Below are 27,762 nucleotides of genomic sequence, written 5' to 3' on the forward strand. Positions count from 1 at the left end.
GTGGAATTCAGATCAAGTATGCGATTACAAATGTGTAACAAATATGTCCCATTGTATGCGATGATGGCTCAGTTGATGTTTAATTAAAAGTGTCTTGGATCATTCCATCAAATAAATCATTTGCTTTGAATGTCAATTGGAAAACAAGGAAAAATCGTACTTGAGTGAATGGTGATCTGATGCAAACGAGTGAACAAGTTTATCTGATGTGCCTTTCTGAAATTGAGCCTGTTACACTTGAAAGACTGGGAAATGTCTGTTGGTTTAAGCCATCTCCTGTGCTTTATGTTTGTGTAGATAATACATGTTCACCTTACCTATGTAATATAGGAGAACATGGCAGGGAAACTGTAATACTGCTGATAAGAAAAACACATAATAGGCTGCTGCCTAACATTTTACAATATGTACAGCTGGGTTACAGAACAAAAATGGGTCAATCGATGCTTTTGTGCGGTAATTTCACAGTCACAGTTAGGGGGCAAGGGTTCCTGGTTCTGATTCTGAAGTGGAAACCCAAACATGTCTGCGCTTGTCTTTCTGTGCAGGTGACAACCATGCCCTTACAGTGGCAAAACATTAGATACAGATAATACAGTGAGTTCCATAATGTTTGGGACAAAGACATTCCTTCTTGATTTGGCTTTGTACTCCACAATTTTAGATTTGTAATGAAACAACTGACTTCTGGTTAAAATGCACACTCTCTGCTTTTATTAAGGCTTCACCAAAGTAGAAATTACAGCATTGTATATAGATAAAATGCATTCCATTCTAGGGCACCATAATGTTTGGGACATATCAATCATTAATTAGTACTCAATGACTGCTTGAAGTCTGTGTCCCATATACAGTACATCACCAGGTGCTGATTATGTTTTCTGGTGATGCTTTGCCAGGACTGTACTGCAGCCATCTTCAGCTTCTACTTGTTTCGGGGGCTAGTTGTCTTAAGCTCTTCAACATAATGAATGCACATACAGTTTGATTCAGATTGGATCAAAAATGTTCCAGTTTTTGGCTTTGAACTTCTTTGTTGCTTTAGCAGTATGACTGGGATCATTGTCTAATTGTAGGATGAAGCACCATCCAATCGGTTTGTAGGCATTTGGTTGAAGATAAGATGCTTCTGTGCTTTTCAGAATTCTGTTGCAGCTATGAGCAGTTACATCATCAATGAAGACAATTGCACTATTAATTGTGGCAGCCATACATGCCAAAACCATAACACCCCCACCGTATTTCACAGAATAGGGGGGTTGCTACGGATCTTGGGCAGTTATTTTTGGCCTCCACACTTTGCTCTTGCCATCACTCTGATACAAGTCCACACACCTTTTTTTTCCAGAACTCTACAGGCTCTATTAGGTACTTCTTGGCAAACTGTAACCTGATCATCCTGTTTTTAGTTTAGTGGTTTGCATCTTGCAGTGTACTCTCTGTAGTTCTGTCTGTGAAGTCTTCAGCAGACAGTAGTTACTGACACACCCACGCCTGCCTCCTGAAGAGCGTTTCTGATCTTTTAGACAGGTTTTTGGGGTTTTTTCTTCATTATAGTGAGAACTCTTCAGTCATCAACAGTAGAAGTGTACCTTGGCCTGCCAATTTGCAAAAAATAAAGAAATCGATAATTTCATGGTTAGTATTATTTGTGGTTGGTGGATGCAGGCAAAGTAAATATTGCCAACTTAGATTTCAGAGTAACCTAGAGACAGGTATTGCAGACCCTATGCAATCACTTTTTTCTTGCATTTACCATAATTATGCAGCAAGATAAAGATGTATAGTTAGTTATTCAAAATGTATAAAATGTATAAATCCAGGTAGTGTACTTAAAATGCACTTTCACTTTACTTAACAGAAGTAAACTTGTAAACTTACAGGATAACCCCCCCCCCCCCCCCCCCCAACTTAAACCCATTGTTCCTAATTCCACCATGTTGATCAGTATTGATCAATAATTTTGCCATCTTTCATTGTGGAGCTTTGGCCACCCCAAGCTACAAATAAGTTACTCATGGTGAGATTTCAGCATGAAATTTTAAGCCAGCAGAGCCAACATGAACTGGTTTTTATTAACAAAGATTTTCAGAAATCAAGACCTTACAGACCATTGTAATGAAAGTGGCTATATAAAACATATTGAATGCTCCCATGTATCTACAAGTTGAAAAATGTACAATAAAAATAAAAATAAAACATGGGGGGGGGGGGGGGGGGGGGGGGGGAGTTGAAGGTTCAGTGACCTTTATCCTGCAAACACTAAACCTTCATTGGACTTCAGCCCCAAGCTTGGAGCTGAACTCAGGCACAGTTTTGAAGGTGGTTCTAGAAAATACAACGATCAGACATTTTTCCAGTTCAGCATTAATTCCCTATTATAAATAAAAGTAGTTCTTAGGTAATCAGAACCTGTAATATTTCGGACTGTGGTATAGGTTGAGTTCTTCAGATATTCACAACGGCTTTAAGAAAGTTCGGAGAGTGTGAAAGGGTTATTTTCAGCCACACTCAATGAAACTGTCACAAATCCTTGTGTTGATCCCTTGTAATATGCAGATCTATGCCCAGTGTCGTTTTGTTCCCTTACTTTCCAAACAGCTCCCCAATTATACAATGAAGTCCTACAAGCCTATTAAAACCTCTTCCCCTTAAAAACCACAACTGATTGTGTATTTATCTCCCATTGGCTCCATCAAGCTTACTAGTAAACCAGACAGACAACTCCCAGACAAAATCTGCACAGACACAATCAGGAAATGCAGCAAAATAATCACAGATAAAATGCTAAATGGGAGGAAACCTCAATCCAACTGGAGATGTCAAGTACACACATGCTAGGGCAACAGTGATGTGCAGTAGCTGGTTGCAGTATGGGGTAATGGTTAGTGAACTGGGCTTGGCCCCTTGAAAGAGAATTTTGGTTCAATTCCCAGGGGGCACTGTCATTGCACCTCAATGCAAAATACTTAACCCAGGGTTTCTCCTGCATAGTGAATTCTGAGGCGGCCGCTACTATCGAATTTTGTGTCACCTCCACAAAATTCTGACCTGTTAAGAAGTATAACTGCCCTGCCGTCGACGTCCCAAAGAATCAAACAGTCGCTTAGCCAATAGCCAAATATGTATACGTGAATTCCAACTGGCGACTTTTCCCAAAGCAGTAAAACATTGACACTCGAAAAACAATAAAAAGTATTATACTTTACTAACAATATGTAGTAAATCTGGAGCCAGGAAAAATCCTGTTTACCTGAATAGCTTCAGTAAATATCCCACTATACAAATGGACTGTATGTAAAACCATAAGCTGCTAAATGTTTAAAAACGTGTAATTTGGTGGTGCTATTCCAACTGGGAAATGCATAATTGTTGAACCCACATAGTTACAGAGTATAGCTGTAGTAATTTGCTCAGTCAAGGCCAGTTCGCATTTGCCTTGTGTGGTGGGGAGAAAACAAGGATACATTTGGACAGGTAACTAAGAGAAGTTGGGCCTGATTGAGGAAAACCCAATGTTGTAAACATACAACAACAGAATGAAAGTTACGGAACAAAAATTACTTTCTAAAAGTTTCACTAGAGACTTTGAGGAACTTAATCTTAATCTGAGGAACTTTCACCTACTATTCCAAAAAGAAAGTATATATTTGAAGTATTTTTTATTCACCTGTCCCAGAACTTTAAAGGAAAACTCCAGGCTAAAAAACATCATTAGTAAACATGTAGCAGCGATGTGAAATTAATTTCAGGGTTTATTATCTGATATGTGTAATATATTTTTCATTATCGCTACTTCCAATTTTACAGTTGCGAACCTGTCAGGCTTCTTCCGATGTCACTACAGACGGCATCCCTGCACTGCCTGCAACTATCCGGTTACGGTTCAGGTGTCATTTGGATGAATCTACCCCTTATTGGACACAACGCTAAGCATGCGCCAACAATCCAAAGGCATGCAGGCTAGGCTACTTGGGGGCATTCACAGGGCGTTGTGGAGAACGTGTGTGCTCAGTCAAAATGGCGAGCATTATTTGGCTGAATGGCCTGTTCTCGTCACTATGTTAGATTATGTTATGCTAAGTTATGTCAACCTTCCCTGCATAAATAAAGTTTAATAATTAATAATAATGTGCTTATTCATATTAGATCTGGGTTGGACATTCTTACCTGTTATTAGCCTACTGGTTGAATTCACAATGTCTACAGGAAAAAAAAAAGGAAAATAGAACCAGGGTTGCATTTTACATTGCCAATATGCAAATTGCAATTCCTACAATGCAAAAGTGTTTAGCCTGGAGTTTTCCTCCAAGTCACTCAGTCCAGCTTAAAAGACCAACTGAGACAGTGAATATAAATGTAAAATGTATACCACGGACAATGCAAAAAATGTTTAGACAAGAAGACAACTTGGTTTTCCAGAAGGCTTGGGCCAGGTCTACACAACGCCAGTCCTGTTGAGCTGCTTTGTATCCAGGTTTTTGTTCCAACCAATTATTCTGGCTTATTTTCTAAATGGCTGTATGCACTGGTTTTCTCCTATATCAGATAACAGTAAAACATTTTCACCAAGCACTTATGTGCAGACCTCACTGAGTCTGCACTCATCAAGACCCATTTGCATTTCGCACTACAACTAACTGGACAAACCATCTCTGCCTTTTTTCTCATTTCAGTCTCTTCATTCTCCTCTCTGTTTTCTATGATGAGTAAGGTGACATCACAACTCTTTCAGCACTATTTTGTTCTACCTCTATAATTTGTAGTCCACTCCCAGAGCCCACCCCACCCCATTCCAATTCCAGCTAGGTCAGGGAACCCCTCCAATGGAGTGGGACCTCTGATGGAAGCGGAGCCCCCCACAGTTCCGGAAGGTCTTTCCGCACTGGTTGCAGACATAGGGCTTCTCGCCCGTGTGGATGCGGAAGTGCCTGGTAAGCGCCCACGAGTGGCGGAATCGGGCATTGCAGACGGAGCAGGCGTACGGCCGCTCCCCGGTGTGGATGCGCTGGTGGATCTTCAGGTGCTCCATGCGGTTGAAGTCACGGCCGCACAAGGAGCAGTGGTAGGGGCTGCGGCCTGGTGGAAAGACCTGCCGCTTAGGGTTTTTGGGGGCAGCGGTGGCGGGGGCATGGTTGTGGTGCTGGGCGCGGTGTTTCCGCAGCTCCCCAGCCAGATGGAAAGCCTGGCCACACACCCTGCAGACGTGGTGGTTCCTACTGGAGGCAGCCATCTTGGCATCCCCGTCACTCATCTGGCTGGAGAACGGCTGACCTGCGACTGAGATCCGTGCGGGTTCTCCAGGCTGGTATGGCTTGGAGAATGGCAGAGGCATGCCGCTGGCTGCTGGTGAGAGGACGTCCGGTATCTCTGGATTGAAGATCGTTGAGTCAGCTGTGAAGGCACGCATGAATTGGGGGAAGAACAGTCAAAAAAAATTGTCATCAACTTCCCAACAAATCCATTACTCAATAAATATAATCCCATTTTGACAAAACTACAGACATCGAGGAAACTAACAATGACTGGCATGGGACATGCAATAAATAACCAAGAGATTAACAATTACACTGAGGAGGCTAGAGCAGATTCACGGCTAGAGGCAAAGATACATTTAGGAGTGTGTTTGACATATTTCAGTGGCAGTCTCCTCATTTCACCCTCCTGCTGCTACTCCATTTCATTACTACAGGTAGCCACCACTTACCAGTTACCGGACTACAAGTACTTCCCAGCATGCTCTCAGTCTTCCTCTCTATGTCTCTGTCTGTTTCTCTTTATCTCATTTCAATTTACTTCATTGTCCTTACAGAAATAGATTCATCTTGCCAGGCAATACAGTGTACAGGACACTTCAAATAATCTAATATTACAGAAAATAATAACTATTTAAACTTACACAGAGAGTGGCTGGTGCAGGGAATGAGGGAGTCTGTGCTGCAGTTCTGCAGCTGCAGAGGTTCAGGCCTCCAGTCTTCCAAAAGTCTGGACTGAGCCAGAGAGAGGCTATCTGGACCAATGTCTTCCGCCCCCCCACCAAAGGGCCCAGAGCCAGAGGCACAAGTGAGATCCGGTGACTCCTTTTTCACCTCCAGGGGCTGTTCTACCTCAGATTTAGGACAGACGGCATCAGGTACACTCTGTCCTTCAACAAAAGTCTGGGCGTTGTCCAGTCCTGGAGCTGTTTGTGACTGTGTGCGATTAAACTGCACTCCACCCATCTGGCCAGCCGTGAACAAATTGTGATGGTTTCCATCTGTACCTGCACAAAAATAATGATAAACCAATTGTGCATATTGTTGGGATCACAAGACTTGAAATGTATTGGACACATATTTGAAATGTAAGCTTAACATCTGCATTATTATTTACAACAAAAAATGCAGAATGTAGCATACTTAGGCATATTGGATAAACATTACGTGCAAAACAAACCTGTCGATTCTTGAGGTTCATTTGATTTTGACTCGCCCCCTATATTTGAGTTCAGGTCATGGGAACAGACACGTCCATCCTCACGGATTTCGCAAAACGATTTTTTATGGTGTCCATCGACTTCCTCAGCTGCAGTCAAAAACTCATACCTTTCATCCACATTCAATAATGCATCAATTGGCTGTTTTGATTCGATATTCCTTTGCTGTTTTTGTTTTCCAGTGATAGGCTGGCTTTGTAGGCTGTCGATATGGGGTAACGGTGGTAGATGAACCTGTTGAACTCCATCAACAGAGCTAAACTTGCATGCCGCAGCCAGCTGCGCGTTGCTTTCGTCACTGACGCGATCACGCAGGGTGCAAACTTCCAACTCAGCTGCTTGTAAACGCTGCTTGAGTGACTTATTCTCCCGTAATGTTTCATGCATTTGATCACGCACATCCCCCAACGCTTGGCCTACCAGTTTGGTGATCTCGAGCACAGCCATTTCCACAGCCACTCCAAATGCATTGTGTATGGTCGCAGTTAGTTCATCCTGAAATGAAAACGACAGCTCCGAAACTAAAGATGAATTAGCTGGGCTGCCATTCGTTGACATTGCCAAGTTTTTTATTTTACGTTTCTTTTTCCCCGAAACTGCTCTTAATAACTAATTTCATTTGGTGGTATAGACTAACGAACCTTGTATGCCAATGTTATATGCTTGAGATGGGATAACTAACTGAGAAATCCTGGCTAATTTAGCAGTAACTAAGTTGGCTGTGCAATCTGCAATGTATATCCAGGTATTAGCAGGCTCCTAAAGTGAAGTTCGTAATTTTGAATTAATTGGCTAGCGTCAGCTAGCTAACCAGCAACAAAAGTGTACATAGGCTACAGTTCGCTATTGCTTGAAAGAGAGCTTGCTGACCAGTAGCTATGCGCGCTAGCTAGCTAAGTTATACGGAAACAAAAGGTACTCCCTCTTGTCTTCAAAAAGTTTTCGTTTCAAGTTCCCTTTTCCGACTAAAGACGCGTTGCCATAACAAAAACATGTACCAAGCGGGCGAGTAAGCTATACGGAATATTGCAAAAAATAGCACAGCAGGATTTTTTGTAGCTTTAGCTGACGTTAGATCATTTTCCAACAACGTGGGCCGATTAGTTTGATCCCCTTTCAATTTTCGCTCCGTGCTATTTAAATTTTAACCTGACATCAGCGAAGCGCCGTTTGACAAACAGTAACCTCTATCAAAGTCTTAAACCAATAATAGTTAAAACTGTGATTGTATATAGCTATTATTCTGACGTTATGTTTATTTATTCGTATTTGGTATTTCAAAACTCCGGGATCGTTCACAGTTGATCACCAAATTTCAGGTGGACGTTACCTTTAACAAAGATGGTGAGTAAATACAAAGATTGTCCGCTTCAATGTTTTGTAAATACAGACAATTCATTCTAGTAGACTGTAGATTGTAGTCTCGTGGAAAAATCTAAATAGCTGAATGCAAAATTGTGAAATTATCACGTTTTATGTTTTCCCCTCTCCCTGATAACTACTGTAACTGTTCTTGTTGATGATGATGATGTTGTTGCTATTTACAGTATTTTTAAACTTTGACCCATTTTGACCCATGGTTTCTCTTCATTTACATTACATTACAGGCATTTAGCAGACGCTCTTATCCAGAGCGACTTACACAACTTTTTCCCATAGCATTTTACATTGTATCCATTTATACAGCTGGATATATACTGAAGCAATGCAGGTTAAGTACCTTGCTCAAGGGTACAACGGCAGTGTCCTTACCCGGGAATCGAACATGCGACCTTTCGGTTACAAGCCCAGTTCCTTACCCACTGTGCTACACTCCGTCCTACACTACGAATTATCAACCAAAAGTGGCATTGAATACAACATAAAAACAAAATTGTGTTTTAGTCTACTAGTGGAAAAGTAATTATTCCAACAAGAAACACAATGATACAGAAGTCAGACTTCAGAAGTACTCTAACCCAAATGAACTACACATGGCTTTATTTCCAAGACCGGCCCACAATATGAAAACCAAGAGTGGAGCTTCACCTGAGATGGAGCTTCTACAAGGAAAAGTGGACTGACATTGGGTCACATTTTAGGCCTACCTGGCATCCAATGTCCAGCACACCAATGCCCAGTCTAAAAAAACGCACCTGCACGTTAACTCGTTAACGTTCATAATTTGGCTTTTTTAGAGTCCATGAATGCCACTCACAAAAGTGTCCATGTTTATTTCTGTGTTAGTATCACAAGCACTGATTCCATGTGATAACGCAGGCTGACGGCGCAACGTGTTGGAATACAAAATAACCGACAGAGGTCACACGTGTGCTGTTCAAGCCACTGGGTAGTGTAAAGTGAAATAAATAATGCAGTCTACCTGTCGAAATGAAATCACACAATTCACACACTAAAATACCAGACCAACATACGCACACAAACACACACCTACGTTGCGTTTATTAATATGCCACATATAGTCCTGCCTGATACATTATGGTAAAATACCGCCTATTAAGTGATAAACTACTATTTTAGAATAACGACGTTTAACATTATGTCGTGGACATTTTTCAATGTAAGAAATGCCTGTTTTAATGTAGCCTAACGGTGTTTGCATCGTAAACAGTTTTCTTTTAAAGAACAAGACTTTTTGTAATGGCGCACAGAACATTTTACTTTATCGTTACCTTTCATATGTGAAAACATGCAGTTTGTAGCCTACTGCATGTATCAGTTACGCTAAAAACGACAAAATATATTGAAAAACAGCTACCCCCTGTTTGTCTCGTAACAACTTCTGTGAATGTCATGTGCGTGACTCAGGATCAACTAATGACTAAACTGCACCTGAAATTCCATGTGCGTACCGTCTTAATGCGCTATTCTCTCTTCCAAATCGCATATGGACATGCGTTGACAGACAGGTAAGGTCAGGAATCGGAGAGTGAGACTGTACCGTGAACGGGATTAAAGTACCCTACTCAAGCAACTAGCTAAATTGCAGTAGCTAGGCAGTTTAGCGCAGACGTCGCTCGCCGCATGTGCACGCCTGTCAGTGTGTGAGCGCAGACGGAAGCTAGCGGAGAAAAACACAACCGCAAAAGAGCATAATACAATTAATTAATTCGGAAAATACTCACATTTAACAATTCTGTCACTCCCTTAAATACACCTATTTAAAAAGCGATGATCCAAGGATGAAAAACAATACATATTAGCAGTAGAACGTATTGAATTGAGGACAGAACCTTAAGAAAAACAAGAATTCAGCCAAGCAATGGAGAACCAGGCAGCGGAGCTGCAATGCTACGAGGATGTTTGCAAAAGCGGTTACCTCCGCAAACAGAAATCTATGCATCGGCGGTACTTCGTTCTGCGCGCGGCCTCGGAACGGGGCCCAGCCCGGCTCGAATACTACGAGACCGAGAAGAAATTCCGCAGCAAGGCGCCCGTCCCGAAAAAAGCCCTCAATCTGGAGACGTGTTTTAACATCAACAAGCGGGCGGATTCTAAGAACAAGCATATGATAGTGCTGTACACACGCGGGGAGAGCTTTGCAATTGCTGCAGATAGCGAAGAGGTCCAGAGCGAATGGTACCAGGCCATGTTGGACCTTCAATTTAAAAGTAAGCCACCAAACCGAGTGTTCCCCTTTTCGGTCTCCAAAAATCTAGCATGCCCGCAGTGATCTATAGGCTACACAATCCATGTTTTTTCGTGCTTGAAAACTGTATGATAGTCAGTACCTTCATTTTGCATGTGCCATTCCTTGTAAGGGTCAGACAATATGGTATGCGTTACGTGTTCTCGTTTTTGGCATGTTTGTGGAAGGGATGCATGCATGCGTTAAAAGGGATGCTGTGTTTGCTTGCAACGTAAACACTGCTGCACGCGCAGTAGCAGAGCCATATTCGCTGACACAATACAAGACATTGTATCTCTCTGTCTCTCTCTTTCCAAACAGCCAATTATGTCTGCACGTTTTTCCGTCCAGTTCCGTGTTTTTTATAACACTGTAGTAAATGGAGTGTCATTATTGCCTTCAGTAAACGTGAAACACGGATGCGAGTGTTTCTTCTTCTGTACATTGGTAGGCTACACGTTGTGTACATTTCGACTGTAAACATGTACAAGTTAAAATGTTTTTCTCTTACCCTATAGCTCTACAGTAGACTTCTTGCTGACTTAAAATACCCCTCTCTCTTCTGCTAATGGACTTGGGAAAAAATCTTATAGGCTACCGATGTTTGCTTATAGTCTGCGCTTTGCGAAAGGTCTGCCTATCCTGCAGTGTGAGGAAAAGACAGAGGGTAGCCTACGCGTGTCAAAAATGCTGTCACTTGAGCAGTTAGATTTTTTTCTTTCTATCTGTTTCTTTTCATTTTCCTTTACCAAAGCAAAGAGGCGTTCATCATATTTTTCATATAGTTATTTTTAAAATAATGTGTGTTTACGTTACATAAAATTTCATCATGTTAACAGTACTAATACATGAAGTAACATAATGGCTCCACAGCGGGCACCCTGTTGGGACTAAATATTATCTAATGTTGATACCCCAAAACAGGGTGGAAGGTTAGAGAAAGTGATAAGTACGACAAAGTATGTTGTATCTGTCAATATGGAGCTTGCTCAAGCTCAAATATTTATTTTTAAATTGTGCCTTCTTGGTCTACTTATAGGGCAAATCTGAGTTTTACAGATAGGCAGATGGGCATTGAGAGAGAGTGTGTGTGTGTGTGTGTGTGTGTGTGTGCATGTGCATGTGCATGTGCATGCTTGTTCACGCTGTACATTGTTTAGCCCAATTTAAAGTCTGACCATCAATATATGTGATGTTAAAGCAATTTCAGTAAGAGAAATGTTTGGAAATATGTTGTCAGCGCAAAAAAAAAAAAAAAAAAAAAAAATTCAGGGTCTTAATTTTTAATTTCAGCTAAACTCATGCACACAGGTCATCTCTACATCATTGAATAACTGACAGTGGCTGCTTTTCTATTGTATTCAGCTAGCATAGGGGGTTTAAATAAAGTGTCACAAAATTGTTCTCAAAAAATGTCGAAATGGGGAACCCAACGCGCACCTTTTAAGTTGGGCAAACCATGCATGCTCAGCCACAATGTAAATGATAGATATAGGCAATTACCAAATTTTAAAAACAACACTTAATACATCTTACTCACTTCCAAAAGATGCGCTCCTCTCTGTTTTTCTACAATATATTAAATGTGTCCATTAGTACTTCCTTCTTGTTTAGTTATTTTACATTAGTGTGAGCGTTTTCAGTAATTACGCCAGCATTTCTGAATGCCCCTCCATTGTGATGTCAATGCCTGTGTGAAAGACGAGACTAGACTATTGTCCCCAAAGCTGTGGTTGTTCAGGGGTGAAACTGTTTCCCCAGGAGGAATTGAAAGCTTAATACCGAATTTTATTTTCCATTTTCAGTCCAATCCTGAGTAATCTCAGACAGAGGAAGGAATTTATATTGGGGTGTAGAAATTGTGAGCCTGCTCCTTATGCAATGTGATGGCTACACAAGGAGAGTGGTGGAGTGTAGAGTGAAGTACTTGTAATCAGATAATGGCAAGTGGTGCCCACGTACAGTAATGGAATGTTGTTAATTTGTGAGAAGAAAATAAGGAAGACAAGGTGTTATTGGGTAGTGCGTGGGTAGTGCGTTTGAGCTCACACAAACCAGCCAAGGTATGCAAGTGTTGCAAGGGGCAGCGGTTTTTATAATTAACGATTATATGTAAGGATACACTATAATATTTGGGTCATATTGATATCAGCTTATAATGGCTTAGAATCAATTGATGGGCAAGGAGGCTGCTAGGTAGCTCATCCTGTTAAGGGCGCACATTCTGGATTTTGAATTGGGACACTGCTACTGTTACTATCACCATTGGCTATCAGGACAATGCACAAGTCCACTTGTAGATTGGCCTAGGGCTGGGTGGTTTCAGTTGGCAAAGATGACCGCATCCCATGATGCAGCAGCGTCCCTCGCTGGTCGATTGGCCTGCGAGTCTACCTGATGAGTTGCATGTGAAGTGTCTTCCTTGAACTCATGCCTGAACGAGCCCGACTTGTCAACTGCAGTGTGATAAGAAGCTGCAGCTGACATCACACAATTTGGAGGAGAGCACATGCTTGTCTGTGCTCTCCCAAACCAATAGCTGAGATTGGAGAAACGAACATGTATACTATTGGGTATTCCGAATTGGGGACAAAAAGGGGGAAAGCAATAAAAAAATGAAGGATTGCTTGTTTGAAAGGAGAGATAATGTTTTGATAAATGGGATATATGGTAGTGCCAGTCTACTGAGTCGATGTGAATTTGTTATATGGGGGTTAGAGCGAGGACAGAAAATCCAGATGGGTAAGGCTGTTGGATAAGTTTGTGTGAGACTGGCTGGATTTGGGCTTTATTTATTTATTTTACCAGGCAGGTCAATTAAGATCAAAATCATATTTACTATGATGGTCTGGCAAGAGTCAGTAGAGCTCTTGAGGAGGCGTGAGTAGGGAGGTGGGGGTGGAGTTAATAAAGGGGTTAAATAGAAGAGACAATGTAAAGTAAAATAAGGACAAACAGAATGACAACAGACAATAGAGACAGACAAAAGGCAACCAATAGTCGGATAACATGCATCAAACAAGCAGCATACTATTACAAAATGCAACATTTAGAGATTTTGCCTCTGGCAAAAGTGCCTCTCTTCTTCCAAGTCAAATTTTCCTAGTTTTGATGATCTCCCTGTGTTGTGTTTTTCTGTATTTTTGTCTTAGTTGAGTTTCAGTTCCTAGTGGGTATCCTCCAGGGTACCTTTCAGAACTCTTTTTGCTTTTCTTTGTCCTATTTTTTTTTTTTTGGTGTTTTTGCTGAGTGGCCATTTTTTGTTAGTTCCTTGCAATCCTTTGTGTTTTTAGAGGAACAACAATAGACACTGCTTCTTAACTCATTACATCAAGAAGAGCCCATCAAAAAGGTAGTTCCATGTACCTGACTATGTCTGCTTGCACTGGTCATTTGATGGGCAGTTTAGCCAAAAATGAAGTAAAGCTATTTTTCCACTTACCCAGGCTGAAAGGGCCAAAAATTTATATTTGAAAAATCAACAGCATCATCGCTTTCAAAATGCAGTGACATGGTTACTCACGAGCATCCACAGACCTTGTTATGCACAGTTATATTAAAATCTACTTTCTACCAAAGTACGTCAAATGTGTATATTAATGCAAAGTCTCGTTACGAAATACATAATTTTTGCATTTGCACGAACTGTGTGGCAAAGCAGTAGTTTCAAATGAATCCGTGTCAGTTTGCGTTAGATGGCAATGAACTGTGGCCAGCAAAACATGATCTTGGAAATTAAAACGCCTTCCAGACATTATGGCTGCATAAAATAAACAAACAAATAAATATATAAATAAAGTAGACTAGAGCTAAATAATGGCTATTATGTTTTAAAATGTTCAACTTATTTAGTCTCAAAAGCTCAATTTCAAGTTGCAGCTGCTCACTCCTTTGCCAAGAAGTATTGCTGCTAATTCAAGGACATAGCCTTAATAAATTGGTGGCTGGCTACCATAGTCCTATTGTTATTTTTGTCTGTTATGAATAGGCTGTTTTTACTCTGTCAAAACTTGAAGAACTTGAATAGGCCTAAATACAAGCGTGATATAATTGGCAAATTGTTTTATTGTATTGTTGTTAAATGAATTATTCGGCACTCCAGGCTGAAGCCAATTAATAGTTTACTATCCAAATAGGCCTGTTTGTCATTGTAAATCACAGAAATCACATATCTTAGTCTAAGAGATTTTAAAAATATTTATTTGTTCAGTTGTTTACTCTTTATTTAAAAGGAAAATGTTTCAATCATCTAATGATGCACAATCATGACAGCTTCTTTTGTTTAGAAAATGTAAATTGCAAATTTTTTTCATTTTTTTCTTACCTAATTCATCCTGTTTTACAATGTATATGTATATTTTTGTAATCCATTTTTATGATAATTTAATATTTTAGCGTACGTTTCTGTATATGTCTGCCCCATGGTCGACATGGAATCTCGACCATGCCAGTTTCAAATATTGCCAGCAGCCCCATCAGGTGACACTTCATTAGCTGTAAAGTTGCCTAGGGAGAGTGGGATCGGTCGGCAGGGATGACCGTGTCTCATGACACATCAGCAACCCCTGTTGGTCAATCAGGCAACCACAGTCTAAATTGATAGCAGAGATTGCAGTCATAAAGCATAGGAATATAAATGGGAATTCCACATTGGGAGAAGAAAGAAAAATTTGTTAAAAAAGAAATAGAAAAAGTCTGTAGATCTAAATAAATAACTTCTCCTTTCCACAGGTAAGACGCCCGATGACAGCGGAAGTGGTGGAGAGGTCGGGACTCCCTTCCCAGGCCCTGCATTTAAAGAGGTGTGGCAGGTAAAAGTGTGGCCCAAGGGGCTGGGGCAAGCCAGAAACCTGGTGGGCATCTACAGGCTGTGCCTGACGGACAAGACGGTTAACTTTATCAAGCTGAACTCGGATGTGCCAGCCGTGGTGCTGCAGCTGATGAACGTGCGCCGCTGCGGCCACTCCGAGAACTTCTTCTTTGTGGAGGTGGGCCGCTCGGCTGTGACAGGGCCCGGAGAGTTCTGGATGCAGGTGGAGGACTCGGTGGTGGCGCAGCACATGCACGAGACTCTGCTGGAGGCCATGAAGGCTCTCAGCGAGGAGTTTCGGCAGCGTAGCAAGGGGTCTCAGTCAGCGGCAGCCATTGGCGGGGGTACCACTGCCTCCAACCCTATCAGCGTCCCATCTCGACGGCATCACCCGAATCCACCACCCAGCCAGATCGGCTTCTCCCGAAGGCCTCGCACTGACACCCCCGGGCCAACAGGGGGCAACAGCGGCAACACCTCCCCAACACCTCGCCATGGGTTCTCCAGGTCGCGCACCTCCAGCATTGGGGGTAGGGGGGTGGATGAGGGCAGGGTCGCGGCAGGAGGAGCAGTAGGACCCGTTTCTAGCCCCAGCCTTAACGGGTCCTCCTGCTCCACCACCCCAACCCCAACCCCCATGCCCAAGACGACCCGCGCCCCCACCCCTGCCAAAATCCCACTCAGCTTGGTACGCTACACCCCCAACCCCGTCCCATCCCCTGCCCCCAGCCTGTCCTCTAGCTCGGGGCATGGATCAGAGTGTGGGGGGTTTGGTTTTGGGGGTGGATTAGTAGGGGGCATGGCCGTAGCCCCTTTCAGCCGCGCCCCTCAGAGGGTCTCTGTCTCTGGCTCTCCCAGCGACTATGGCTCCTCAGATGAGTATGGTTCCAGCCCAGATCTCCCTGGGGGCTCTGCCTCCAGAGGCCTGGGGTGCCATGCCTTAGGGGGCAGGGCCTCCAACTACATCACCATGGGCCACCAGCAGCATGGAGGGGGCAGAGCTTCGGGGGGAAACACACGCGGCTATGCCCGCAGGGTGCTCCGCCGCTCCTCTACTCGAGAGTGTGAAGCTGAACGCCGGCTACTCAGCAAGAGGGCTTCCCTTCCCCCTATGGCCCTGGGGCGGCTCCACCCTCACAGGAGGAGGGAAGAAGAGGAGGAGGCTGAGGAGGATGAAGACTACACCGTCATGTGCCGGAGTGCCAGCAGGGAGTCCTTCACCTCCCCCAGGGCTGAAGGCAGGAAAGGAGGGGGCGGAGGAGAAGGAGGAGTGGCTGGAGATAACGGCTATATGTCAATGTTGCCAGGGGTTAAATCCCCCTCTGTCTCCATCTCCCTCTCTCTCTCTGTTGCGGTCTCGGACTCCAGCCCCAAACTGGATGACTACATGGCCATGACTCCTAGCAGCAGCGTCTCGCCCCCCCAGCCAATGCGCTCTCTCAGCTCTGAGGGGTATATGTTGATGTCACCCAGCAGCAGTTGCTCCCCAGACCAGCAGGTGGCAGTATGGGGAGGCAGAGGTGGTGCTATAGGAGGAAAGAGGGATAATGGTAATGACTATATGAACATGTCACCCATCGGAGCCCGCTCCGCCAACAGCTCGCCACCACCTAACTCTGAAGGACACCCCCCGCAGGGTCTTACCAAAACTCCCCCCTCCTACTTTTCTTTACCCAGATCTTATAAGCACACCCTGTCTGCAAGGGTTGAGGACAGCCTGGGACGGGGCAAAAGGGCAGGGCTCAATGGCAGTAACAGCTGCAGGGGCGGTGTAGCTGGGGTTGGGGTGGGAGGCAGGGGTGGAATGGGGTTCCCCGGCAGGCAAGACTCCTCCCCCGGGTCCTCGAAAGGACGGCGCCTCTCTGCCTCCTCCTCCTCTTACTCCTCCAGCTCGGCCAGCAGCGAGAGCCTTGAGGACAAACTGACACCGAGGGCACACGGGGTAAGAGTGGGTGTGGGGTTCAGGCCTGGGGAAGCCTGCTGCTCTTCCACAGAGAGAACATCCCAGCAAAGGCACGGTCCAGGGGGGAAGATGCAGAACCAGCAGGGCCAGAAGCAGCAGAGGAGGGGTCACCCTGCAAGCATCTTCGAGGACATGTCCAAAGCCAGCACCCTCCCGAGGGTGCGGGAGAACTCCCTTTCCTCCATCCCCCAGAACCCTGGGGAGTATGTCAGCATTCGTTTTGGGGGACCTACTGGGGGGAATAGCGGAGGAGCTGGGCATAGGGGGCTCATGGGCCCCATACTGTCATTGCCACGTGGAACCCTGGGGCCCTCTCATCGAGCCGAATCCTGCCTGAGCAGCTTTCAGACCCTCCCCCGGAGCCTTTCTGCACCCCTGGCCCCCTCTGGCAGTGCCGCCTGCTCCACCGAATACATCAACATGGACTTCGGCCACCCTCCCTCGCTCTCGCCCTCTCCCTCTTCCTCGCCATCATCCTCCCACCTCTCCCTGACCCCTGTCACCTTCCCCTCCTTTGGGTCCCTCTCCACCCCACCTGCTGTCGCCCTCAAGACCCGGGAGGAGTCCCACCACACCCCTCGGGAGGCGGAGCCGGGAGACACTCCACGGAGGAAGCCTGGAGGGACCACCCCTGTTGCCGCAGCACCCAATTCACTTGCCGGAGACTACACTGAGATGGCCTTCAGTTTGGACTCGGCCTCCTCTCGCTGTAGCAGTCCCACCCTGCGTCCCTCTGCCATGGAGCTAGGCCTGGACTTCCCGCTGGGGAAGGCAGGAGCCAGTCCTGACCGGACTGGCCCCAGGGTGATCAGGGCAGACCCCCAAGGACGGCGGCGCCACTGCTCCGAATCTTTCCTAACTTCCTCTCCTTTACCCCTCTCCTCCTCCTCCTCCTCCTCCATGTCCCTCTTCCCTGAGCACAACACGCAGGGTGTGGCACACCAGCTCAGGTTTGAGGTGGGGGCATCCACCTGGGGGAGCGGACTGCCCGCTGCCCAGGCTTTGTCTGTGGAGCAAGGCCTGAATTACATCGACCTAGACCTTGCCAGCAAGGAGGGCCGCCGTTCTACTTTGGAAGGCCCTGCTGGCATCCACCACCCTCCCCCACCCCATCTCTTCTCCTCTTTACTTGGAGGGGGGTCTAGTGGAACCCTGGGAGGGGGTTCTGTGGGAGGATGCAGCGTTGGGGCAAATCTGAACACCTATGCCAGCATCGATTTCCTCAAGTCCGAGGAGCTGCGGACAAATCAGAACAGTAACAAGGATGGACCAGGTAAGGTTTCTGGGATGGGAAAGACATATGGGAAACATTTATTTAGACCTAATGCTTAGTCAATATTTAGTCCAGATATAATATTATGTGGCCATCTACATATGGAACGTAGACAGACTGTTGTTAATGTCACATAAGTATACTTCACGGTAAATTAAATGAAAACATAAATATTTACTAAATAATGTACATACATAATTATAGCACTACACTGTTCCTTCGTAGATGCCTTTTTCTTAATCAGATAACTCAGATTCCCAGGGAATTATGGCATGACTCATCCTAATATTAAGTTAAGTTAATGGCGACATGGCATTGACAGGGCATTGCTGTAAAAGAGCATATGTACTAAGTCAACTTACCCTGTGTAAATAAAGGTTAATAATAAATGTTCTAGTGCATGGATGGGCCTCATGGTCTGGTTTCAAATTTGGACCCTACCAGCACCAGTCCGACAAGGCAACTCATAATTGGCACTAGCATGATCCAGGAAAAGGAGTATTACGGTTGGCCGATATGACTGCGTTTAATTGCACTAGCAACCCCTGCTGATTGATCAGGCGCCCATGGTCTGCCTGTTGATGCGTATCTGTGTAAGCCCGACTTGTAGACTGTGGTATGATTTAAAAGAACGACGTCTGACATGTTTCTGAAGAGAACACATGCTTGTCTCTGTTCTCTCAAATCCATAGCAGAGGTTGCAGCAATTAGTGCTGATGAACACAATTGGGCTTTCCAAATTGGGGAGGGAGGGTGGAGGCATAAAACATGACCTGGCTTGTCAGTCAAATTGAATTATGACAGCTGACGGTGTGCAGCTCCGGAAACCAAGAGACCGATCCAGAGCATAAGTTGCACACCCTTCTCTATGCAAAGCAGTTATACTACAGTCTCTCACTCATGGGAATGTAAAAGGGGAGGCTTTTAAACTGCTTTTTAAACGGCCTTAATTCCCCACCCCCTCCCCCACAACCCCACCCAACTCCCTTCTCTGGGTCTGAGAAATGATGACCTCCATTGTAAAGGATCTGTATCAGACTGTAGCTCCACTTGGACATTAGCAGCCAGACCACACTGTGTGTGTGCGTGTGTGCGTGCGTGCGTGCGTGCGTGAGTAGTTATAGAACAAAGCCCCATGTGCCTCTGGATTTGGAAGGATTAGATAAGTAAAATCACAAAATAAAGCTCCGGAGCCTTAATAAATCTCATCTCTCGAAGCAAGAAAAAGTAGTATTCACAAATTAATCAGAATAAGAATCAGACTTTATTGGCCAAATATGTTTTTATGCATGTAAGGTATTATATATATATATATATATATATATATATATATATATATATATATTAATCAGTTGCTCTCTGTGTAACAGTGAAGACAAAGTGGGGGGAAAAAAAAAACAATAAAATAAGTATATAGTATTAATAAGTAAATAGTATTGTACTTGAGCTTTGGAATATGTACATCATATTGCATGTTGTAGATTATATTGCTTATGTTGGGGACATTAGTCTGTGAAATGTTCACTGTTAAATCAACTCTTACCAGGTACAAATGATCCCTATTGGACTCATATGTACTCTGTTAGAGCTGAATTAACTGTGTAGGCTTTTTTGTGTCAATTAGTGCTGGATATTTATATTAGGGATATACAGTATATATGCTACTTCCAGTTTTTCCACATAGTTCAATTGATCAGTCCGTTTGTGACCATATCACTGAGGTTCTACTGTATTTCCTATGCTAATGAGCCAATTAGCAACTCCAGTTCACTGTTGATTTGTCATTGATAAAAGTAATTTATGATTTCTGTCTTAGCAACATGATGTGAATCAACTCTGTTACCTATAATGAACTGATCTCTAAATGAAGTGGTTAGACAGAGAATGGTTGAAACAAAAACCAATGGGTAATTATACAGAGGGGAAAGCATATGGGAGAGGGGTATTTTTGGACTTTTTCTTTTGTCAAAGAGCACCTGGTCTGCTCTGTTTCCTTAGTGATGCTAATGAAGCTGTTGTTTTTTTTCTCCCAGTCTCTTTCTGCTTCTCTTCCTGTCACTTTTTCATTTCTTTTTTAACATCACTGAAACTTTCCTGTTAAGGTACTTGTTGAGTCACAGAAGTGCTGCCGGAGAAGTTCAAAGTTCATGCTAACATCCAATCTCTTTCTCTGCCTTTATCACTCCTTCCATTCATCTCTCGGTATTGCATTGATTAATTTCCTCATCTATCAGTCATATACCATCTTCACCATTCTACCTTTAATTTCTGTTTTCTCTATTATCAGTATGACTTCCTTCTCTTAAACATGGTGTGCTGTGCATGTGTGCATGTACGTGTGTGTGTGCATCTGTGTATATGTTTGCTGTTGTAATAAATTAGCTGGTTCCCATATTCACATGTTACACTGCATTTGTTCCGATAGCAGCTGAGGTAAGGTAGCTTGCTTAAAAAGTGCAAAAGTAGTACGCAGCCTGCAACCTATATCAGTGAAACTCATTGATTCAAGGGATTTTTCAGCAGGACTATAGCCAACTGTGGTAGCCTACCTTGATGCAGTGTTTCTGCTCATGAATTGGAGCCGCACATGATGTTAATTTTAGTTGTACACTGTTGTTTCCTTAACATCAGAACATTCAGTATCCAGCTGTAATGCACTAGTTTGCCTCCCTGTAAGCAAAGGAAAAGCCACGTGTGGCTCTAAGGCCAGTCCCATGGGGTCGGGCTGCTTCATGGAATATTGATGGAAAGAGCTGTTTCTTCTGTGGAAAAGCTACTGGAGACGGCTGAAGGTTGCCGCTTCTTATCCGCGATGACCCTCGATCTGAGGATACAGGTGAGGCAGGTTTGCCGTCTAATTAACATCAGTCACACGGTGCTCCCTTCAGGAGCGACTTAACAGATGGAGAAATTAACTTTGATGAATAAGTGTTCGTAAAAAACACTGACTCATACTAAAATGAAGGAGGGGTGGGTAGTAGGGAAAGGAGGGAGATGGAAAGCCCTCCAAAGTCATTAACACATCCTGCAGACGCTGAAGAGGAGGTGAAGTGCCGCGGGAAGGGGAGGAAGAGCCCCGTGCCGAGCCCTGTGCAGACGGAACACTTGTGGAGTTCTCTGGCATCAGCTACGCACCATGAAAGTGCAGTGGCATCGATGTAGCGATGCACATAGGAACATCTGGCTGGCGAATGCGGTTCATACAGCATCCCAACCCTTTTATAACAATGACCCCAAGCTGGGTAAGGCACTGTTGGTAGGGCATGGATGGGGCCTATGGTCTGGCATTGAATTCATACTCTGCCAGTGCCGACTGTATCCGGACGCACGATTGGCTGTAGCGTCGCCTTGGGGGGGGTTTCAGTCAGCAGGGACGATGGTGCCTTGTCACCACTGGTTGATTCAGCCACCTGTTGTTCGGACATGAAGCGTCTTCCTTATGAATGTGTGAGCCCTACTAGTGAACTGTGGTGTGCTGAAATGCACTGCTTTGCATCACATGCTCTGGAGGAGAGTGCATGCTTATGTGCACCTTTCCAAATCGGGATGGAACAGGAAAAAGAGAGAAGCATGTTGAGCCCAAAAGTATGGTAAATTAGCATATAGCCCAGGTCAGGTTAATGCTTTTTGGGTTTTTTTTGGTACATTGAGCACATTTTGTAGGTGAAGCAAGTAGCGAAACAGTCGATAGTTTCAGTGACTTTGACTTTGGCACTTTTGTGGTTTAACCGTTGTTTATGAAGCAAGAGCCTCTTTGGATCCAAGGTATCTAATCTAAGATGCTCTGACAGGAACCTCTGGCAGGATTCTGGGGCTGACGAGCCACCTGGGTTGTCCTCAGAATCCCTTGTTCCCTCCTGCTCACATTTGTTCCTCTGTCTGTCACAGAGAGTGCTCCCCTGCTGGGCTCTGATCAGAGATGAGTGTTGTCAGGGCGCAAAGGAAACAAAAGTTAAAAATGCAACCCGGGAAAAACCAACCTCCTCGCAGTCCAAACTCAGCCTTTATTTGATATTTTTGTTTGACAAAAATCCTTTGCAGTGTGTAAATAACTGTGTTTAAAAGCAATGCAGGATTCAAGTGTAATTTCAGTTGGAGCAAGATTGAATTCAAGCAGTGATTAACAAATATTTGAAATGTAGCTAATACTGAAATATGCAAACAAGAACTGAAATATCCTAATGAGCATTAAAATACTATATACAAATAAAGAAACAGAAAAAGAAGATATACTAATTGGGGGTTGAGGAGAGGAAAAAAAAGAGCTAGAGAGGGTCAGAGTGGAGAGGCAGAGGTGCAGTCTGTAGAGATGGGTCCGCAGTCTGCATCTGAACATTTTTGCTGTTCTGACAGTTGTTCTGGAACCTGAGCTCGAAGCATCACACTCAAATGAGCGGCAGAAGCTAGTGATGTGAGGGATGGAGTTGGGAAAGAAAATGGGGCACTTATTCTCTGGGCAAAAAAAAGCAATAAAGATAATGGCGAACTGTAAAAACAACACAACGCTCATTGTGGCAGAAACCTGCTTCTAGGAAAGATGGAAATTTGAGTGTGCGGTGCTTGGATTGAGCCTGTGAGTTGGAATGAGAAGGATACGGAGAAGGGATATTGCATTATTCTTCTTACTTTTTTTGGTTTTTGCTCTCTGGAGGTTCAGAGGAAAGAAAGGCACTGCTTCTATCTTTCCTGTAGCAGTGGCATGAATGGCCGTTTTTCATTTGTGTCTCGCAGTGCTATAGCGAGCCTGGCTCTGCTGCGTCCCTCACACAGTGTTCCTGAAAACAACCCTGACCTTAATTACCACACTGATATTACAAAAGGAAATGGGAAAGCTGCAAAGAGAGCGATGCCCCTAAAAAAGAGCTCTATTTATGATTACCTGATTGATTTATCTGTTGATATGTAAGCCTCGGTTTCTCTATCATAGATTATAGGCAGAAAATTGGGCAGTTGGTGTCCTTTACAAATTTCTGGTCAGTTTTCAGCTGCGGCTTATGTTAAACCGTAAGTCGATGTTAATGTACTTTATTGATCCCTCTACTGTTTGTATTTAGAATCATTTTGGTAAATTGCGGTTGTCTAGGCACTTTACTTGCTGTGTTCTGAATCTAAACGTCTGTGAATCAGTGACGTATCCCTACAACGTTTATAATAAGTGTGGCTGCCCTAGTGACAGGAAATGCACCACTCAGGCAGATTTTTCTGGGATGGGAGATGAATATTTAGATGATTGGCATGTTGTACTTGGCATCAGTTCAGATCAGTATACCATCAAAATTGACTTTAAGGCAAAGTTCCCTTTTTAAATGTTTTGGTTTTTCCTCAGTGCCTCCTTTCTGTTGGCAAAATAGATTGTTTTCTAATTGTTCTCTATCTAAAGACAAATTCAACTTGGCTCATTCTTTGCTATAAGACACTAAACACCACAACCAATCACAGACACATTGCTCCCATCAAATTTGTTGTGATTATACCTTAACCATCGCACAGGATGAGCTGCAATGGATTCATTTCTTTGACAATTTAATGAGCATGGGAAAATTTGCTACATTATGTGTGAAAATTAAAATGTGTGTTTCTTTCCTCGATAAATAAACAAAAATGGGAAGGTGCAAAGAGAGCATTCTGTAACTGTAATGCACATAGGAACCCTTGGCACAGAGTAAAATCCTAAAATCGTAGAGTAATAACCATAATTTCCACATCATGTACATTGCACACCTCGTTAAAAAATAAGAAGATCCGAGCAAGAATATTAACAACACAAAGTGCAGCCATAAATACATTTAAGTATATGTGTATGTATACATAATATCTTTCTCCCCCTTTCTCTCTCATTCACCTTGGCTATTTGCTCTTTGTGTATCTATCTCAATTATCAGTGCCCAGGGTTCATTGTGAGTGTGAAAGCCACTTAACAAGTGTGTTGTGTTTAAAGTGTGTGTGTGCGTGTGCGTGTGGGTGCGTGCGTGTGTGTGTGTGTGTGTGTGTGTGTGTGTGTGTGTGTGTGAATACATTCACCTGTATTCAGTATTGTATGCACATAATTCCTTAAATTTCTGAACGCACACGTTTTTGTGCATTTGTATTGACACAGCAATACGGCAAGACTGAAGGGAAAGAAAAACATGCTATTGTAGGACTGAGTCTATGGAACAGAAGATTTTGTTTGGTTTTACACAAAGACACTGTGAATGAGACAAACATACAGTGATCCTCTGGGCACCATTAAATTGATCTGTCCACAAGTGCAGAGATAGAGCAGGAAATGAAAGATTGATTGACTCTGTCCATGTGTTTGTACTCTGGGGTGTAACTTCACGTCCGATAGCTATTAAAAAGATGGAGAGCCTGAGAGACAAGAATGTGAATGTTGCTGAATCTTTTCCAAAGTTCTCATTTGTTTTCTTTATGAAAGGTGGAATTATCACTTCTGTGTGTAAATGACAGACACTCACTGTTAATGTCCAATGCTGAAATTGCAATATTTGCACATAAAGCATCTCTTATTGTTTACCCTTATCTCATGTTAATTCATTGTGTCTCTTGTCTTTGCAGAGTGTGGCACCTGATACGCAACTGGACACGTCTTTGAAGCACTTTCAAAGTTTTATTCTTTCCCTCAGCCACTGAAAGAATATGTGCCAAAAGACTCTCTCCTATTGAGGCCTGCAGCCAATCAGAACAGATTATTAAGACTCACTGCCAACCAGGAGCCAGTGACATTTTTTTTCTTGCAACTTGCAAGGGAACTTCAAGAAATATAATTGTAAAATTTGTAATATAATATGATATAGTCAAATTGAGAAATTAAATATTTAAAATGATCAAATATACATATAGCTACATATAACTTTAAAAAAGTGCCTCATATTTTTTGATTGTAGCCATTTTAACAAAGAAAATCATGAAATGGTCAGAGGAAATGAAAAAAAAACATGAAACTACATTAAGGAGTATTGAAAATTATTATGTTAATAGTAATAATAATGACATTCAGCTGGCCTTACTGTGTTTGTGAACATTTAAAGAGTAGCTTCATGTTGCTTTTTGCTTTGCCACATGCCATAATTGCCCTGATGTGTATGGCTCACCCGTTGTTATGACCTCACCTGCCACTTAAGCTTGCATTTACAATCTCTCTCTTTCTCTTTCTCTCTGTCTCTGTCGCCCTCTCTTTCACAAACACACACACACACAGGACAAAGATACATGTAGGCTCAAAGGTTGAAAGCATACTCATGTTTACATATACTCACGAAGGGCCACAAAGACACACTATGCATGCTATACACATTGAAAGGCAAAGGACAAAAACGCACTTATACTTGCATGTACACACACACAACCAAACACACATCACAAACATATACATGGTGCACATACACTGTGTATATTGATAGGTTCCAAGGACAAGAACAAAGGCACGCTTGCATGTACTCACACAAACATGTGCACACACACACACACAAACACACGCACACATACATGCTGGAACAATCTCCCTCTCTCTATGCCTGAAGATCTATACTTGCTTTATGCATCCCTTGTGATTCATCAGCTAAAACCATGCAAGTGTCTGCCTGTGTTCCCCTGTCTTCAGTGAAGCCGCACACACACCACACACACTCACACAAATGTGAAATGCTGTTTAGCTGGCATCAGATTTTTTGGGATAGATAATTCACTGATTTCTGTGTGTGTGTGCTTGTATGTGTGTTGAACTCTGTTTTACTAGTTTTGCTAAAGAATCTCAGTGCAGATGTATATATTTTTTCCCAGCATTCATTTCATCAGGTGGTTGTACAGTTTTGTTGATCCCCAGATCTGAGTTGAGACAATACAAAAGAACTGCATTATAAACTGGGACTTTTTCCTAAGGCACAGAAATATCTTAACATTCCTTTGCTGGAAATCAGTGCCAAAATACAGGCTGTACACATATCGACAACACACACACATGCATGCACAAAGTACATTTCATAAGCTACTATTTTATGATACAGGTATGAAGTCCCTGTGGTTTAGGGCTTTCCGTAACTAAATAAAGATATTAACTTTATATTTCTCCCAGCTAAGACAACTGCAGGAATCAAACTATCAAATCTACTGTTTTACCCCATTTCCTGCACCAAACTGATTGGATGGTTTCAGCCATTGGGAGATTTTGTGTGGATTATAGGGCTGCCCTTCCAAAGCCTGGATCTATTAGATTCCTGTCTGACCAGCACTACCCTTCACTTTGTTCTGATTTGATCAATGGAAAGAAATTGTGAAACATCTTTGTCTGTTTCCACCTGTCTGTGTATCTATTTGGTCTGTTATGTTGATCTATCTTTATTGCCTTAAGAGTTAATTGACAAACAAAAGATACGCAGCAACTGTACAAAGATTTTGCATTCTAGAAGCAGGTGAATTGCGTGTCAAAAAAGATGCTTTATTTTTGAGTTTGGTGAAGTGCAGTTTTGTGTCACGACTGTAGTTTGCTGGCTAAACGGCATAACTAAGTGATGTGGAGACAAAGATTATACACGAAAACATTGTCTTAAAGTACCCTTGTCAACAATTTTGGAACAAGTGTAGACTTAATCACCTTAACAGAAGTTACCATACAAAAGGCATAATAATAATAATAATAATAATAATGATTTGGAACACGTGTAGACTTAATCACCTTAACAGAAGTTACCATACAAAAGGCATAATAATAATAATAATAATTTGGAACAAGTGTAGACTTAATAATCTAAACAGAAGTTACCATACAAAAGGCAAAATAAGGATAATAAAATTATTATTAATAGTAATAATAATAGTTATTACAATAATAATTTTTATAATAATGGTGATGTGTTATGACATTAACTAAAGGAGAAGGGTGGTCATTTATGCTCTTTATAGATTGCTATATTGTTCTGTGCATTAGGGAGTAGAATTCAAGGGAGGGGAGGGTGTAGGGTTAAAAGAAATGGCTAATGTGTTGTTTCTGTTCATGCCAATTGTTCAAAATGGAAAATCATAAGATCATAAGGGTCCTTGCCTGTGGTGTAGACAGTGTCACTTTGTTGCTTGAAGAAAAAACAAAACAAAACAACAAGAAGTGTCTGTCTTTTTCAAAGTGTACTAGTAAGCATACCGATGATAAACAATGCAGTTTTTTAAATAAAAACAACAGTGCCAAGTGTTGTTTGTCTTTCTGCAGGAAGTGAGTGTGAAGTGGATTGCGAGTCATTTGCTCATAGGTCAGGTGTGCATTGAATTGTTTCGGGTAAAAAGGCTTAAGGTAAATTTACTTAAATTTACGGGGCAAATTTACTTAAGGTTTTAGCACATGCAAGTAAATAAAAATCATGCACAAACCACTTTCTTGATTGATGAAATTGGTAGAAATATTGGTTTTGCTAGAGCGAAAACCTTTTTAAATGTTAAATCATTTATTTATTCTGCCTTTAGGTCTTATAAACCCTGCTGCGGTGTATAGACACTGGCACAAAGAAGCAAACACATTACACTGATCTGTCTCACCTCAACACATGAATTCATGATTAATCTCAATATAAAAATAAAAAACATATAAAAATTGGTCTCTCACCATTCAAGACAGAAATTAATG

General features: G+C 42.8%; 2 protein-coding genes across 3 annotated transcripts; one reads left to right on the top strand and one right to left on the bottom strand.

Moving 5' to 3' along the window:
* Positions 1 to 691: 691 nt before the first annotated feature.
* Positions 692 to 8,106, bottom strand: si:ch211-284e13.5 (uncharacterized protein LOC793850 homolog). 2 transcript variants are annotated; one of them, XM_035433632.1, is made up of 4 exons: positions 6,436 to 8,106; positions 5,900 to 6,262; positions 4,785 to 5,394; positions 692 to 4,754 (listed from the first exon to the last, which is right to left on the bottom strand). In XM_035433632.1, exons 1-3 carry the CDS (start codon positions 7,031 to 7,033, stop codon positions 4,811 to 4,813), a joined length of 1,545 nt encoding a protein of 514 aa, XP_035289523.1. In that variant the 5' UTR covers positions 7,034 to 8,106; the 3' UTR covers positions 692 to 4,754; positions 4,785 to 4,810. The 2 variants fall into 2 exon arrangements, with proteins under 2 accessions (XP_035289523.1, XP_035289522.1); XM_035433631.1 differs by having other exon boundaries at positions 692 to 5,394.
* A 424-nt stretch (positions 8,107 to 8,530) lies between these two features.
* On the top strand, positions 8,531 to 27,331 carry LOC118235804 (insulin receptor substrate 1-B-like). Its single transcript, XM_035433630.1, has 3 exons — positions 8,531 to 10,086; positions 14,835 to 18,149; positions 24,708 to 27,331. The coding sequence occupies exons 1-3, from the start codon at positions 9,738 to 9,740 to the stop codon at positions 24,719 to 24,721; spliced, it is 3,678 nt and encodes a 1,225-aa protein (XP_035289521.1). The 5' UTR covers positions 8,531 to 9,737; the 3' UTR covers positions 24,722 to 27,331.
* Positions 27,332 to 27,762: the final 431 nt, after the last annotated feature.

Source organism: Anguilla anguilla, chromosome 9 (assembly GCF_013347855.1).
Source record: "Anguilla anguilla isolate fAngAng1 chromosome 9, fAngAng1.pri, whole genome shotgun sequence".
Lineage (NCBI taxonomy): Eukaryota > Metazoa > Chordata > Actinopteri > Anguilliformes > Anguillidae > Anguilla > Anguilla anguilla.

Excerpts from the sequence above, each read along its gene's own strand:
- si:ch211-284e13.5 (XM_035433632.1), bottom strand. The coding sequence starts at position 7,033 with ATGTCAACGAATGGCAGCCCAGCTAATTCATCTTTAGTTTCGGAGCTG. Across the intron at positions 6,263-6,435 it reads TGAACCTCAAGAATCGACAG|GTACAGATGGAAACCATCAC; the intron begins GTTTGTTTTGCA and ends ATTTTTGTGCAG. Across the intron at positions 5,395-5,899 it reads CTGCACCAGCCACTCTCTGT|CTGACTCAACGATCTTCAAT; the intron begins GTAAGTTTAAAT and ends GTGCCTTCACAG.
- LOC118235804 (XM_035433630.1), top strand. The coding sequence starts at position 9,738 with ATGGAGAACCAGGCAGCGGAGCTGCAATGCTACGAGGATGTTTGCAAA. Across the intron at positions 10,087-14,834 it reads GTTGGACCTTCAATTTAAAA|GTAAGACGCCCGATGACAGC; the intron begins GTAAGCCACCAA and ends TCCTTTCCACAG.